The 12,485-nt window shown below is 50.3% G+C and overlaps 7 protein-coding genes across 7 annotated transcripts; 2 read left to right on the forward strand and 5 right to left on the reverse strand.

The window, feature by feature from the left end:
* Positions 1-64: 64 nt before the first annotated feature.
* V1514DRAFT_332051 (uncharacterized protein) lies at positions 65-3,649 on the forward strand. The gene is made up of 2 exons (XM_066927785.1): positions 65-1,340; positions 1,407-3,649. Exons 1-2 carry the CDS (start codon positions 74-76, stop codon positions 3,596-3,598), a joined length of 3,459 nt encoding a protein of 1,152 aa, XP_066782915.1. The 5' UTR covers positions 65-73; the 3' UTR covers positions 3,599-3,649.
* A 225-nt stretch (positions 3,650-3,874) lies between these two features.
* On the reverse strand, positions 3,875-5,912 carry V1514DRAFT_87727 (isocitrate lyase). Its single transcript, XM_066930170.1, has one exon. The coding sequence runs from the start codon at positions 5,759-5,761 to the stop codon at positions 4,151-4,153; it is 1,611 nt and encodes a 536-aa protein (XP_066782916.1). The 5' UTR covers positions 5,762-5,912; the 3' UTR covers positions 3,875-4,150.
* Positions 5,913-7,146, reverse strand: V1514DRAFT_87574 (anion-transporting ATPase-like domain-containing protein). The gene has a single exon (XM_066930166.1). The coding sequence runs from the start codon at positions 7,039-7,041 to the stop codon at positions 6,064-6,066; it is 978 nt and encodes a 325-aa protein (XP_066782917.1). The 5' UTR covers positions 7,042-7,146; the 3' UTR covers positions 5,913-6,063.
* A 1-nt stretch (position 7,147) lies between these two features.
* Positions 7,148-8,316, reverse strand: V1514DRAFT_87575 (NADP-dependent oxidoreductase domain-containing protein). The gene has a single exon (XM_066930167.1). The coding sequence runs from the start codon at positions 8,135-8,137 to the stop codon at positions 7,277-7,279; it is 861 nt and encodes a 286-aa protein (XP_066782918.1). The 5' UTR covers positions 8,138-8,316; the 3' UTR covers positions 7,148-7,276.
* Positions 8,231-10,016, reverse strand: V1514DRAFT_332057 (uncharacterized protein). The gene has a single exon (XM_066927786.1). The coding sequence runs from the start codon at positions 10,004-10,006 to the stop codon at positions 8,495-8,497; it is 1,512 nt and encodes a 503-aa protein (XP_066782919.1). The 5' UTR covers positions 10,007-10,016; the 3' UTR covers positions 8,231-8,494.
* Positions 10,017-10,062: 46 nt separating this feature from the next.
* On the forward strand, positions 10,063-10,653 carry V1514DRAFT_87577 (uncharacterized protein). The gene has a single exon (XM_066930168.1). The coding sequence runs from the start codon at positions 10,213-10,215 to the stop codon at positions 10,615-10,617; it is 405 nt and encodes a 134-aa protein (XP_066782920.1). The 5' UTR covers positions 10,063-10,212; the 3' UTR covers positions 10,618-10,653.
* On the reverse strand, positions 10,654-12,470 carry V1514DRAFT_87642 (phosphatidylinositol-glycan biosynthesis class S protein-domain-containing protein). Its single transcript, XM_066930169.1, has 2 exons — positions 12,213-12,470; positions 10,654-12,147 (listed from the first exon to the last, which is right to left on the reverse strand). The coding sequence occupies exons 1-2, from the start codon at positions 12,276-12,278 to the stop codon at positions 10,690-10,692; spliced, it is 1,524 nt and encodes a 507-aa protein (XP_066782921.1). The 5' UTR covers positions 12,279-12,470; the 3' UTR covers positions 10,654-10,689.
* Positions 12,471-12,485: the final 15 nt, after the last annotated feature.

Below are 12,485 nucleotides of genomic sequence, written 5' to 3' on the forward strand. Positions count from 1 at the left end.
CCTCTTTCGGCGCGATTTTGGGACGAAAATCAAATTTATTTATTCGCGTAAATTCATGTCTCGTACCAGATAAATGCCACCACGACCATCCAAAAAGCAAAAACTTACTGATACATCGTCATGGCCTGAATATTTTGTCAATTTGGAAGCCGTGTTTCGAGCCCTTAACACGTCGTCCACGTTTCTCGCTTCTCGCAGGCACGTACCACCTAGGTTCGACACGGTCCGGCAACTGGCCGCTGGCGCTGACACCGGCGGCGGTGATGGCACAAAAAACGACAAGGCAAATCCCTTTTCGGTTCAACATGCAGCAGCTATTAAATTTTTACTGGGCCCAGCAGTGATTCGGTTTGAATACGTGCCAGATCATGAATTGGCCGTATACGAAGAGAAATTGCTTTCAACATCCTCACAATCGAGATTTGCGAATGACAATGGCAACGATATTTTCAGTCTTCCCAGTACAACAAATTCTTCATCGTTATCATTATCAAATCAAGTTTTAATATTTGAATTTATCGACGAAAATTTGAAAAAAGATCAGCCGTTGTCACCTGGAGGCGGCAACGGTGGCTTAACACGATCCGACAAGATTCGCATGCCGTCGTTCAGTGCTGCAAATATGACAAAGTTAGTGACCAAGCGTAATGACAAGTTTCGAGACGCAGTTTGCCAGTTTCTTGCATCTTGTACCAGCAACAAGCTTGATGCCCAAGTGGTAATCAATTCCGAGCTCGCACGATTCTTACCCGTGCTGCCATCACTACCCAACCCTGTTGACGAGGCCACGAAGCCGTCATTTGGTTTGCAAGGAGTTAATTCCCCCCAACGCAAGCCAATTAGTGCGATTGTGCATGATCTCATGACCGACGCCACGTATGCCGGGCAAGTGGTTGACGGTGGTCGCAAAGTGTTTGCTGCCAAACCAGCTCGTTATGGCGAACTTGAGTTTGCGTTGACTCAAGAACTGGTCGACGCGTTGTTCACGGCTGCCGACGTGACCGGATTTTATACTCATCAGTCCCAGGCTCTCAACAGCCTGCATAATGGCCGCAACGTGATTGTGTCAACGTCGACGTCGTCTGGCAAGTCACTGATTTACCAAGTGCCCGTACTGCGAGCATTACAAGCTGTTCATACGCACGACCCGCCGGCGGTCACGGCAATATACATTTTTCCCACTAAAGCGCTAGCTCAAGATCAAAAGCGCGCTTTGCAAAACATTATTGGTCTCATGCCGTGCCTTGCCGATGTGGTAGTGGACACGTTCGATGGTGACACGCCAAAGGAAGACCGGCAGCATATTCGTGATCATGCCAGCATCATTTTCACCAATCCAGGTAAAAAAAAAAAAGAAAGATTTTACGATTTGATTTTTTACAACTCCATTATTAACTTTCGTAAAGACATGTTGCACATGACAATTCTACCCGGGATCGATTCCTGGCGCTCGTTTTTCCGCAATCTTAAGTTCGTCATTGTGGATGAACTGCATGTGTATGCCGGCCTTTTTGGTTCCCACGTGAGCATGGTGATGCGTCGGTTGCGCCGGTTGTGCGCATTGCTGGGAAACACGACCGTGCAATTCGTGTCGTGCTCGGCCACGATTGCCAGCCCCGGCTCGCACATGCAACGTATGTTTGGTGTCGATAATGTTGACGTGATTGACGACGACGGATCACCCGCTGGTGAAAAGCATTTTTTAGTATGGAACTCACCGCGTACTAGGCCCAAGTCAGCAGTATCTGCGTCTTCATCGGTGCTGAGTACTCGCCGAAGTGCAATGGCAGAAGGTGCAGACTTGTTTGTAAAGCTAGTTCTAAATGGCGTGCGCACGATCGCGTTCTGCCGCGTGCGCACCATGTGTGAACTAATGATGAAGGCTGTCAGAACTCAACTTGCAGCGATTGGCAGAGGAGACGACTTGGCAGACCGGGTCATGAGTTATCGAGGCGGCTACACTGCGCAGGACCGGCGGCGAATCGAAAAAGCCATGTTTGACGGCGACCTTATTGGCATCGTGTCTACAAACGCGCTCGAACTCGGGGTCGACATTGGCAGCTTGGACGCGGTCGTGATTGTGGGTTTCCCGTTTAGCGTGGCCAACTTGCGGCAACAGAGCGGCAGGGCCGGTCGTCGCAATCAGGGTTCGTTAACCGTCCTCGTGGGGGATTCGCATCCGGTTGACCAATACTTCATGACTCACCCGGCGGAAATTTTTTCCCGGCCCCACGATGAGCTTGTGTTAGACTTGGATAATCAGCTCGTGTTGGAAGCACATTTACAATGCGCTGGGTTCGAACACCCGGTTAATATTCGCACAGACGAGTCATATTTCGGCCCGCGTACGGCCGACCTGGCCCGCTCGCGCATGCTTTGCGCAGATGAAAGTCATGATGATGACGATGAAGCTTTGTATGTAACGCATGGCAGGTTCGAGCCCTGGCCGGCGAAGCATGTATCGATTCGGCCATCAGCCGATGATGATTCCAATAGCCGGTACGCCATAGTGGACGTGACTAACGGGCGGAACATTGTGGTGGAAGAAGTCGAACCCAGCCGAGTATCGTTTACGTTATATGAAGGTGCAGTGTTTGTCCATCAAGGTCGGCCTTTTTTGGTGCGTGAGTTGGATTCGAATAATCGGATCGCAAAGATTGAACGCACGACCGTGGATTGGACCACGACGCAACGGGATTACACTGACGTTGATGCTATCGAGATTGAAGCCATGAAAAAGATTTGCTTAACCAATGAGAGTCACGGTGAGGAATCGTCATCGTCATATGCGTATTTTGGTAATATTAAGGTAACCACGGTAGTGTTTGGTTATTTTAAGCTGGACAGCCGCGGCCGCATGCTGGATGCGGTCGACGTGACCACCACGCCAGCCGTGATTTTACAATCCAAAGGGTTTTGGGTCGACGTACCGGACCGGGCGATTGAAATTATTAGTCGCAAGCGGTTACATTTGGCAGCCGCGATTCATGCAGCTGAGCATTTAATTTTAAGCATGGCCCGTGGCGTGGTTATGACTGGTGCCTCGGACGTGCGCACGGAGTGTAAGGCTGCCGAGAAAGAGTTTGCTGGCCGGCAGTCACAACGGAAACGGCCGGCCCGGTTGATCTTTTATGATAATGGCGGAGGAGGAGTTGGCGAGGAATGGTTTGGGTCAGGCATGTCGCGCAAGATGTTTGAATTCTTTACAGAAGTAGCCACCATGGCAATAGATCGCATCAACTCATGCACATGCGGCAACGACCCAGACGATGATAACCTTGACAATAATCACAATCCAGGTAATGACAATAACAAGGGCAGAAGGTATGGAAACGGATGCGTAGAATGCGTTCTGGCATCAGATAATTGTTCCGAATCAGCCATAGTCGTGTCCAAGCCTGGTGCGGCAGTGATCTTAAACTGCATCTTGGGCCGGCCCGTGCATGAAGACGACGTGCCATTCGGCCCGGAACCAAACCTGGTCGTAGCTGCTGCTGAAATCTCACCATCATCATCATCGTCAAGGTCAATTAATCAGTCGTCAATCGTAAAAGCCGGTTCGGTCATGCTTGCTGATAATGTGGAAGTGATCGAATAAATTATGTAATCTACTTTTTTTTAAAAAAAACTAGTTATGAAAAAAAAAAAAAAAAAAAAAAAAAGGTCTCACCGAGCTATAAATTCACTCCGTGGCATTTAATGCAAGCGTAACTTGGCCTAGTCACAATAATTATGACCAACGCCCAATACACTGAACATCCAAAATATATCAAGTTCATTGTGATTGCTTGAACGAGTCCGATTTTAGAGGGGTAGTTAGTGATGCAGCCTTATGGCACCAATTCACAGCTGAGTCCAATCAGATTAACGAACAAGCTGTGATTGATAGTTTCCACGTAACCGCCATCTTAAAGGGAAAGCCCTAATCGTACGGGTACCGATATAGTTATGGGTTTACATATCATATATTCTGCACCTTCAAAGTACGACAAGTTGGCAATGCCTTTCTCTTTATAAGAAGTTTAGGCACTATCCAAATTACGTAAGTGATGTCACACATTTTAGTCTACTACTGTATAGTTTTTTTTTAAACGATTATTTTTTGTTTTTCTACTACAACAATCAACAAAATATTTCTTTCTGCACTGGTTTAATGTTTAAACTGATCCTCAGTAACGCCCTTTCCCATGGCAGCCGTGGACGACACGCCACCGGTAACGAGTTTGAGTAACGAATCCACGTACTCTGCGCCGGACCATTTTTGATGCTTAACCACTTCAACTTCTTGATCAATCTCTGGCTGTTGAACAAACTGACCGTACGCACGCATGCCAATCTCAGCATACTTTCGAGAAAACGAATCAACCGCCAACGCGGACGTGTGCAATCCTGCCAACGTGATGAATTGCCAAACATAACCCAACTTGGCCAATCGTTTAATGTAAGTCTCTTGCTCGTCAACCGCCATGGCCTTGGTCCAATTAAACGAAGGGGACAAGTTATACGCCAACCATTGATCCGGGTACACGGCTTTGACTCCTTGAGCAAATTCCTGAGCCTGCGCGTAATCAGGTAACTTGGATTCCATCCATAACAAGTCCGCGTAAGGCGCGTAAGCAACCGCGCGAGCGATGGCATACTTGGTACCTCCCTGAATGCGGTAATAACCTTCCCTGGTCCTGGGCGCGTCCCAATTCCAATACAAGTCAGTTGCGCCTAATTTGCTGGCTAACGCGCGAGCGTCATCATTAGAAATGCCCTTGGCTGCAGACCGGTCAAATTCGGCAAGCTGAGCTGGTGCCAACACGTCAGCCACGGCGTCACGGAATGATTTTAGCCCGGAAGCCCCGATCCAGTCATCTTCAATTTTCTGCAAGCTATCACCTTGCACGCCGGCAATCTCGGCATCGGCCATGAGCGTGGCCAGCGGCTTGAGCGACCGGTTCGTGGTGCCCAGAATAAACGGATGATCACGTGGGTCTATCGTGGAAGTGATCAACGTGGCAGCTTCGGAATCAGTGCGGGCAATGGCCAACAGGTCTGAACCCATAATGTCTGCCTGCGCGCGGATGGCGACGAGCCGGTTGATGTGTTCGGAAGTGGGCACGAGCACCTTGCCGGCCATGTGACCGCATTTTTTGGTTCCGGGAGCCTGGTCCTCAATATGAATCCCGGCAGCGCCGCGTTCGATAAACAACTTTGTCAGCTTGAGAATGGCCGTGATGCCGCCGTGACCGGTATCGGCGTCGGCAATGATGGGTCGCAAGTAGTCGACGTAGTTGAGATTGCGGCGGGCCGCGGCCGGGGTCGTCAAACGTTCCTGGCGTTGCTTGCGGTCATGGAACAATTGCGCAAACCACAAGTGCTCGACCTTGTTGGGCACTGTATCGTAAGGGTAATCAGCCAAGTCTGGCGACGGCTCGTTTGAAGTCGAAGCCGTGGAGGATGATTGCCAGCCGGACACGTAGATCGAATCCAAATACTTTGCCATCTGAGTGATCTGAATCGGGTCCAAAGCGCCGAACGTGAACGATGCGGTTTTGTTTTGGTCGTGCTGTTGCAACAAGGCGTACAGTTTTTTGGCTTGCGCGTTGCTAGGATAATCAATGGCCAGAGACCCACGCTTCTGCACGACCGATTCGGCCGTGTACACTCTGCGGGTGCGCCGCCACCTGGGAGAAGCCCACCAGGCGTTGACGGCTGCGACCTCGGCGTCGAATTCGCGCTGTTCTTTGTCGATGTCGATGGAAGAATAGACCATGATGAACGAGTATACGAACAAAAACAATTGCAAAACCAACCGGGCCGGAGCGAATATATATATATCAAGATCACCACTTGCTCGGGGCGGCGGAGAAGGCCATCACGGCATCATGGCACGTGAGCGCGGGGAGAATCCGGGGCAAGATCTCGCATGAGCGGGCGCCGCACGCTGTCGGAAGCATGTGAACAAGAGACGAAAGAAAAATGGAGTGGATGGTGTAAAATGTAAATGTAAATGGAAATCATATTTAATAAAAAAAAATGCACTTGTATTTTAGTATAACGTATTATTGACATGATTTATGGTGAATATGGCTGGACCAGCATTTCAGAAAACTGCAAGATCGCGTCCGTGCCGCGAACCTCGTTCGTGAGCTGCGGCAGCTTCACAATGTGAAAATCGCCTTCGTACAGATCGGAAATCTGGTCCAGGTATTTGGACTGCATCGCCCGCCTGGCCGTGCACTGAGCACAGGTCGACGACGGGTCCGGGAACAGCAATTGGTTGACAACGATGGCGTGCGTGTCGATGTGGAACGACGCCAGCTCCTGGATCATGCGTTCGGTCTCGTACAACGACAAAAACTCGGGAATGCACACGCACACAAAAGTGGTCAGGTTCGGGTCCTTAAACTGAGTGTTCACCTCGGAAATGGTCTCGCGCATGTTGTCGAGCTTGCCAAAGATGTCTTCGTTCGAATTCGAGTTGCCGCCAACCAGGCCATTCAGCATGGGCCCAAACCGGCCGCTCAACTCAGAAATCTTGGCCAGTGCCTTTTCCAGCACGGTGGGGAATTGCAAGAACCGTAACGTGTGACCGGTCGGGGCCGTGTCGAACACGATCACGTCAAAATCGGTCGACTTGACTTGCTTCATGACTTCTGCAAACGACATGGCCTCATCCACGCCAGGGATCGAGTTTGCAATATCCTGCATCACGTTGGCTCCGGCGCCAGCCGCGCCAGCTCCGGATGCGGCAGACGCGTCCACCAGATCACTGATCGACCCCGATGGGTCGATTTCCATGGCCGACAGGTTTTCAACTCCGTCAACCTTGCGTGCATCTTTACCAAATTGTTGTCCAAACGCATCCGACAGGTTATGAGCTGGGTCGGTCGAGATTATCAGCACATTCTTGCCTGACTTTGCCAACTGCACCGCCAGCGAGCACGACGTAGTAGTCTTTCCCACGCCACCTTTGCCACCGACAAAAACCCACCGCAAAGACTTTTGATCGATAATGTTCTGTAACGTCGGCGCCAGGTCGTCGTTGTCCATGATGAAAAATGCAAACGTGGTAGATGTAGTTTGATACAACGACGTGCCAATCAAAAAGAATCGCACAGAAAAACTTATATACAGTCACGTGACTTCAAAGATGACATAAGTTAACCACGTTAGTTAACAAGATGTAACTACACGTTTATAGAAGTCAAGAGTCTATTACTTGTCTGTCTAAATAAATCAATCATGCTATCCATTCAATTCAATTAAATTATTACAATTACTCCCATTACTCATACTTGTCGGTCCAGTACACGCGCACATGCTTCTTTGCGCCGGCCTGGTTGATTTGCTCGACCTCTTCAGCAGTCAATTCAAACCCGGACAAATCCAAATTAGACGCCTGGCGGGCAGGATCGGCCGACGTGGTCACCGGAATGATGCCACGTTGCACAACCCACTTAAGAATAACCTGACCAGCAGTCTTCCCATACTTCGTTGCCAGTCTGTTCACGACTTCATCAACAGGCCCGCCAGTAGCACGAGCAGATAACGACACCAACGGCGTGTAGGCTTCAATCAAGATGTCGTGTGATTGAGAATACTCAACAATGCCGGGTGTCTGATTCTGCAAGTATGGGTTAAACTCAATCTGGTTAACCGCAACTTTCTCCTCCGCGCCTTCCAATTGCTTCAAGTCAGCCACGGCAAAATTAGACACTCCAATGTCCTTGGCCTTGCCCTCACGCTTAAGTTCGGTCAACACGTCCCAAGCCTCACGCAATGTCAAGCCATGAGTCTCCTTTCCGAAAAATGGGGAGTGGATCAAGTACAGGTCGACATAGTCCAGTTGCAACTTGGCCAAAGATGCTTCCAAAGCCTTGCGCGGGTCAGAAATGGCTGAGATTACTTTTGTGGTCACGAACAATTGGTCGCGGGCCACGCCAGTTTCCTTAATGGCCACGCCAATCTCGGGCTCAGTGCCATACACTTCAGCACCATCAATGTGCCTGTAGCCAGCCTTAATGGCTGAAACAAGCGCGTCCACTACTGGTCGGCTGATGGCTGGGTCACCAGGCTTGTACCACTTCGTGCCAGTGCCGAACGCTGGGATAGGCACAATTGCTCCAGAGGGAAGTTTGAATGGCATTGTATATGTATATGTATATGTAAAATGTATGTAAATACGTCTATATAAAAAATAAACAAAAAAATATGGGGACGAAGCAGTCCGTTATATATTTGTATGTTTTGTATGGTACAAAGTGCGCCCGAGCCAATCAATTATGGTGCGCGATTAGTGCAAGATGACACTAGTTTGCATCACGTGACTCACCTGGTACCTGCTATCTTCCAGAATGTAATAGTATAATAAATATGACCCGGCACCAGCCAGGATGACTCGTCCAAAATTAGGTGATATCCGGTGCTGAGTGCGATATATTATGCATATATATGCGGTGCCAATTACGGCTCATCATGACGTATGAATTATTCGACCCTCCATTCAAGGCACCACCAGCAGCCGGTCCGCCAATTGGGCCAGGCCGGGCACGTCATGAGCCCTGCCGAACGCCGCCAATCTGGCCAGCATGATATGGTCACTGTCGACGTTGATCTGCCCCGTGTATGCCCATTCCGCCACTGCTCGCACCAGGTCGCCGCGCTCCGGCACGACCTTTGTGGACGAGAATGGTGATGCTGACATGGACGACAGCCACCGGCCAAAACCGGCTCCCCATCGAAGCTCCATGACTCGACTCAGCACCGGAACAGCCGTACCGTCCACACATACAAGCACGGTATCGGCCACGATGCCTGCCGCCAGCACGGCCCGGCCCAGCTCTTGCCCGGCAATTGACATGTCCCCAGGCAAGCTCGCAACTTCACCACCAACGGACACCTCGGATATACATTCCCATTGGGTTGCCCTGATCGCGTAGTCTGCCGCCAGCGATTCCTTGGTCGCGTTTAAACCGCCAAACAGCAGCATCGTCGTTGTTGCCCTTGACTTTCTCACCTGCCCGCTCGTGAAGGGGCCACGGCATCTTGCAAACTCAGTCCACGTTCCAACGTTCGGCCCACCACCACCAACAACAGCCCGCAATCGAGCCCCGTGCACGACGTACTCTGCCCGATCTCCTTCTCCGTCGTCATCCGCCACGTATATGCCACCAACAACCAAGATCGCATTGTCCTTCTTATCGCTAACCACGCCGCACGTTGGGAACCGCAGGAAAGGAGGCCCGTCTGGTCCGGCAGCTCGATCAATCACAAAATCATTCGGTGCCCACGCAGGCTGAGCAAACGCTTCCACTCTTGTCTCAGTCCGGCCAGCATTACGGTTTGAAAACACAACCACATTGTTGCACCACCCTGCCGCTGCTGATCGGTACGCACCGTAGCCGCCGTCATATTCGTAGCCGTCATCATTGTCATCTTCATCATCGTTGTCGTTGTCATTATTGTCATTGTCATTGTCATTGTTATCGCCGTGAAGTGCCCAGCGATGCCGGCGAGTATCGTAAACGGCCACGTTCCGCACGTATTCATTAGCGCCGTCCTGGCCACCCACAACAACTAACTGACCATCTTGAGTCATGGCTACACAGTGCGCCCATCGCGGCGTTACCCGCACTTGGCTTGTTATCGCCGTGGCCGTTTTTTCTCGCGTCCACTCACGCGCCTGGAAATCAAACCACCACAAGTCCCCCGTCGGTTCGCCGTCTTCATTAAGCCCGCCAAACACGTACACGCGCTCACTATTTTCAACTTCATTGTCATGATCAACCTTGTCGAATGTAATGGTATGGAAATACCGCGCCGGTCCGACCTGAGCATCGATGCAGGTCCACACGGCCGACGCCAGGTCCAACATGTACAACGAGGTCGATAATCCGCCGGTATCAACGTCCCGCCCGCCATGCACAAATACGCGGTCCCCATCGTTCGTGACTGCGGCACCGGTCAGTCGTGGAGGAACTGTCCCGGTCGTGCGCCTCGTGAGAATGCCAGACATAATTGATTGCCGAGTGTGTGTGAATCAACCAAATTTGTCATCGAATCCGTCAAACGCGAAAATTCAGGGGGCGCCCTTAAGTACAAGCCCCTTGAGCGATCAACATCCGTCCGGCCAGCATGAACAAATTGACAATACAGCAGTTCTATAACAATAACTAATATATATATACCTTTGTAATATCAAATTCATTCACTATATACGTTATGGCTATTTTATTGTTTGTACCTGAGTCGTCATTTGGTCATTGGCCGCCGACTTGGCCCACTGTTTCTCTATCATCCACTTTATACCAAATCCGTGGCTTTAAACGTCTACGCTCAAAATTCCGTCCCCGTCAGTGCTTCATCGTGCCGGTTACTGCTACCGAAGACGATGGTGCTGCTCACGTTGTGACCGGCAGACTCTTACGTGTCACGCAGGAGCAAGACCTCAGCATGCTCGACGCGTGGTTTGAAGACGGCAAAACAGTGTTGAGAATGCCGTGCACGGCCACCAGTGTCGGCACAACCTCTTCTTTGCCAGCCATTCACGCTTATACTTATCTTTTTCATGGCAACTCAATATTGGGCGAATTCGAATTTGCAAATCAATTGTCGTCGTCTTCGTAAAAAATTAAATTGTTTTCCATAAAACTACTCAATGCAAAAGTATTATTATTTACATGTCCCGCCCCCCTTCAATCATTTTTTGTACTCTTTTAAAACCCGGCGCAAACCAATTGCCAATGGTACAAACACCGGGCCTAATAACGGCAGATATACTGCCACCTTATGCTCAAGCGGGACAAACATCGTCACCACCATGTCCTTATCAAAAATAGCTTTTCTCGCCAACCCGGCGGCCCTTGCCGACAAGGCCAGTAACTCGCTCGTATTCCCACTGCCAACCACACGCTCAGCCCCTGCCGTTGCTACAGCTACTGCCGCTCGTACGGCAGCACTGACTAACTCGCTGACCGAAGCTGGCACGGCCATGGCTGGCTGTGAGTCCACCAGGCGCATGAGCGTATCTACCGTGTCCTTTGCCGCCCGCACATTCGCCCACACGGCAACGCGGCTAAACTGATACGCGGCCGGCAAAATTTTTTCGCCTGAAGGCAATACAACCCACGCTGGCGCAAGTAGCTTGATTGCATGTGATCGAAATGCTCGCATGGCTTGCCGAATAGACGTCGATGATGCCACGTTACCAGCAATCACGACTCCAACCGATGGCCACACCGTAAATCCAACATTTTTCTTCTTGCTCCCCGCTACTGCCGCTGCTGCCGCTGTTGTCGGCACGTAGTACACAAACTGCAGCACTCGTGCTGCCGACGTGGTGGTTATGTCTGGAAGATCCCATGAATTTAACAACATGGTCATGGCACTAGCGTCCACCGTGGCGCTATCCACATCATCTTGATCATCTTGATCATCTTGATCATCAACAAACCTAAACACAACATCACTGTCGTACGTCAGATTCACGTATCCAGCTAATTCGCGGGCCAAGCTGCCTCTTAGTCTCGCGACTTCACCAGCCCACTCATCCATCAAGCTATCGTTTATGCTTTTAACAAAATCATTCTTGTCATCTTCATCTACCACATCATAATGCCGTTGTTGTCGATTGAGCGCAATCAGCATTGTAAAAGAAAGGTGCACGGAGTCTGCGTAAGGCACACCAATAATGACTTGCCCGCCATAATGGTCGTCCCTAACAGTAATGGCCAAGTCTGCCGCAAATGCATCCTGAATCGCCTTCGCCACCGCGGAAGCGCTCTTATCTGTTGGAGACAATAATATCGTGCTTGAACCGGGTGGATCAGCTCGAGCACGACTATGCCCTTGACCCTGTCGCTGTTGATGTTGACATTTTACCGTATATATCGCCGTCCAACGGTCTTTTTCTTCAACAAAATCTATAACATCCAAAATTCCCCAAGCGCTGGTGTCGATGGCAGCAGCGGTGATAATGTCGTGCACTGGTCCACATGAGGCAACGTCGACGCCTATTCGAAACCGCGGCGCCGATGGCACTTTGTTTTCACCTTCCGTTGCAGCTGTCCATTCTGCTACTGCAGTGGCCGGTAACGGCGTTCGGTGGATCGCAGTCATGCGCACCCACAACGGTAATCCCACGCATGCAAACACGAACTGCAGTTGATTATGGCCCATCCGGTTAGCTTGTTGATCACCCCCCGCACTTTTTTTATACATACCCAAAACGAAAAAACGACATACCGTCGGGTTAAAATCGACTGGTGCGATTCAGCTGCTAGCGTCATGGTGCCGCGGGTCTAGCGTAGGTGGAACCGACAAGTCAAACAACCGGGCACAATCTCATCGCGATGCAAACGAGAAGTTCTCGTTCATGGCCAATTGATATGTCTTGGCAAGTAAACACAACTACAATCAATCAATTTTCATATAGATCATCTACAACATCATTATTCAATTTCTCCTTCTACAATTTTCGGCAAACGGTGAACGCT

Source organism: Lipomyces japonicus (assembly GCF_038497905.1).
Source record: "Lipomyces japonicus strain CBS 7319 unplaced genomic scaffold V1514scaffold_23, whole genome shotgun sequence".
NCBI lineage: Eukaryota > Fungi > Ascomycota > Lipomycetes > Lipomycetales > Lipomycetaceae > Lipomyces > Lipomyces japonicus.